Here is a 2500-nt window from a genome sequence, read left to right on the forward strand (position 1 = left end):
CCCGTGGAGGTCCTAAAGGTACTGTCTGTCTGTCTGTCTGTCTGTCTGTCTGTCTGTCTGTCTGCCTGTGTGTCTGTCTGTCTGTCTGTCTGTCTGTCTGTCTGTCTGTCTGTCTGTCTGTCTGTCTGTCTGTCTGTCTGCCTGTCTGTCTGTCTGTCTGTCTATCTGTCTGTCTGTCTGTCTGTCTGTCTGTCTATCTGTCTGTCTGTCTGTCTGTCTGCCCCACACACAGCCCGCTCAGGTCCCCGTGGAGGTCCTAAAGGTACTGGGTGTGTGTGGGGGGGGGGGGTCTCTGTGTGTGTGTGTGTGTGTGTGTGTGTGTGTGTGTGTGTGTGTGTGTGTGTGTGTGTGTGTGTGTGTGTGTGTGAGAGTGTGAGTGAGTGAGTGAGTGAGTGAGTGAGTGAGTAGTGTATGTGTGTGTGTGTGTGTCCTCGAGCAAGACACTTCACCCACCTTGCCTCGTGTGAATGTCGATAGTTAGCTGCTGCTATCGGTGTATGAATGTGTGGGTGAATGGTAACGTGGGAATGGGAACAGGTCTCCCTTGTAAAAGAGTCTTCGGTCTCAATGGGATTTACCTGTAGAAATAAAGGTTAAAATAAATAAATAAATAAGAACATGTTCAACACCTAACCCCCCCCCCCCCTCTCTGTCCCCCCTCAGGTGCACTGTGTGTGTGTGTGTGTGTGTGTGTGTGTGTGTGTGTGTGTGTGTGTGTGCTGTAGAGACAGAGAGAGAGAGAGAGGCTTTAAGCAGAGACGTTAGCTAACCCTCCCTCCCTCCCCCCCCCCCCTCTCCCCCTCAGGTGCAGACTCACCTGGAGAACCCCACCAGGTATCACATCCAGGCCAGCCAGAGACAGCAGGTCAAGCAGTACCTCTCGGCCAATCACGAGCCAGCAGCAGCCCCAAGCCCCGCCCACAAGCAGCATGGAGACCGCAAGAAGCAGGTAAATATGAAGCCTACTGTTTACACACATACAAATATCTGTCTGTCTGTCTATCTATCTATCTATCTATCTATCTATCTATCTATCTATCTATCTATCTATCTATCTGTCTGTCTGTCTGTCTGTCTGTCTGTCTGTCTGTCTGTCTGTCTGTCTGTCTGTCTGTCTGTCTGTCTGTCTGTCTGTCTGTCTGTCTGTCTGTCTGTCTGTCTGTCTGTCTATCTATCTATCTATCTATCTATCTATCTATCTATCTATCTATCTATCTATCTATCTATCTATCTATCTATCTATCTATCTATCTATCTATCTATCTATCTATCTCTATCTATCTATCTATCTATCTATCTATCTATCTATCTATCTATCTATCTATCTATCTATCTATCTATCTATCTATCTATCTATCTATCTATCTATCTATCTATCTATCTATCTATCTATCTATCTATCTATCTATCTATCTATCTATCTATCTATCTATCTATCTATCTATCTATTTATCTTCATGTCTTCTTTCATACTAGTATAAATCAAAAGGTCCAACATGTACATTCAGGTGTTTATTTGACTAAACCTTGTCTGTTTGCGTCTGTATATTTCTCCTATACAACCATCTTTAACGGACATTATCTCAACATTAGTTTTTTTTTTCAATACTCTGAACCAAAAATCTCAACTTTCTAAAGCACTTACATCAACTAAACTTTCCATAATCATTCTCAGCACTATTCTGAAGGTTATTACAGAAGGATTTGTTCATATGTTCTATCTATCTATCTATCTATCTATCTATCTATCTATCTATCTATCTATCTATCTATCTATCTATCTATCTATCTATCTATCTATCTATCTATCTATCTATCTATCTATCTATCTATCTATCTATCTATCTATCTATCTATCTATCTATCTATCTATCTATCTATCTATCTATCTATCTATCTATCTATCTATCTATCTATCTATCTATCTATCTATCCCTCTGTCCTTACACCCTTTGCTCGGCTGAGAAAAAACTCCCAGTAAAAAACCCTTTACCGGGATTAAAAAAAATTGAAGAAATCTCAGGGAGAGTCGACAGAGTAAGGGATCCCTCTCCCAGGACGGACATACTGCAATAGATGTCATAAGTAGAGAAAAATCACGGAGGAATTTGATCATTGACCAGGTGTTTACATGGTAATACTAAAGTAAAGTGTGAATAGTGTGGATGCAGGAAGACTTCAGATGCTGCCAGAGGATCCACACCGTCTCGTCTCACACACACACACACACACACACACACACACACACACACACACACACACACACACACACACACACACACACACACACACACACACACACAGGCCTGAATAATGTTATTTTGTAAATTGGGTAAAATGTCATGGAAACAGTTGAGCAGTTTAAGTAAAGTCAGCAGCTCCATCAGCTTCCTGTCTGAGTCAGCTGCTAGAGAGGAACACAGTCAGCGTGTGTGTGTGTGTGTGTGTGTGTGTGTGTGTGTCTGTGTGTGTGTGTGTGTGTGTGTGTGTGTCTGTGTGT

General features: G+C 42.4%; 1 protein-coding gene across 1 annotated transcript in view; it reads left to right on the plus strand.

Moving 5' to 3' along the window:
- Window positions 1-2500, plus strand: part of LOC307253521 (transcription factor E3-like) — a gene marked incomplete at its 3' end in the record, with an annotated part of 17260 nt that overhangs the window by 7592 nt on the left and 7168 nt on the right. Inside the window, exon 5 of the mRNA XM_080031628.1 lies at window positions 806-949. Coding sequence (XP_079887754.1) covers window positions 806-949 — 144 coding nt within the window. The remainder of the gene's footprint in view (window positions 1-805; window positions 950-2500) is intronic.

Source organism: Ammodytes marinus (genome assembly GCF_949987685.1).
Source record: "Ammodytes marinus genome assembly, chromosome: 7".
In the NCBI taxonomy this organism is placed as follows: Eukaryota; Metazoa; Chordata; class Actinopteri; order Uranoscopiformes; family Ammodytidae; genus Ammodytes; species Ammodytes marinus.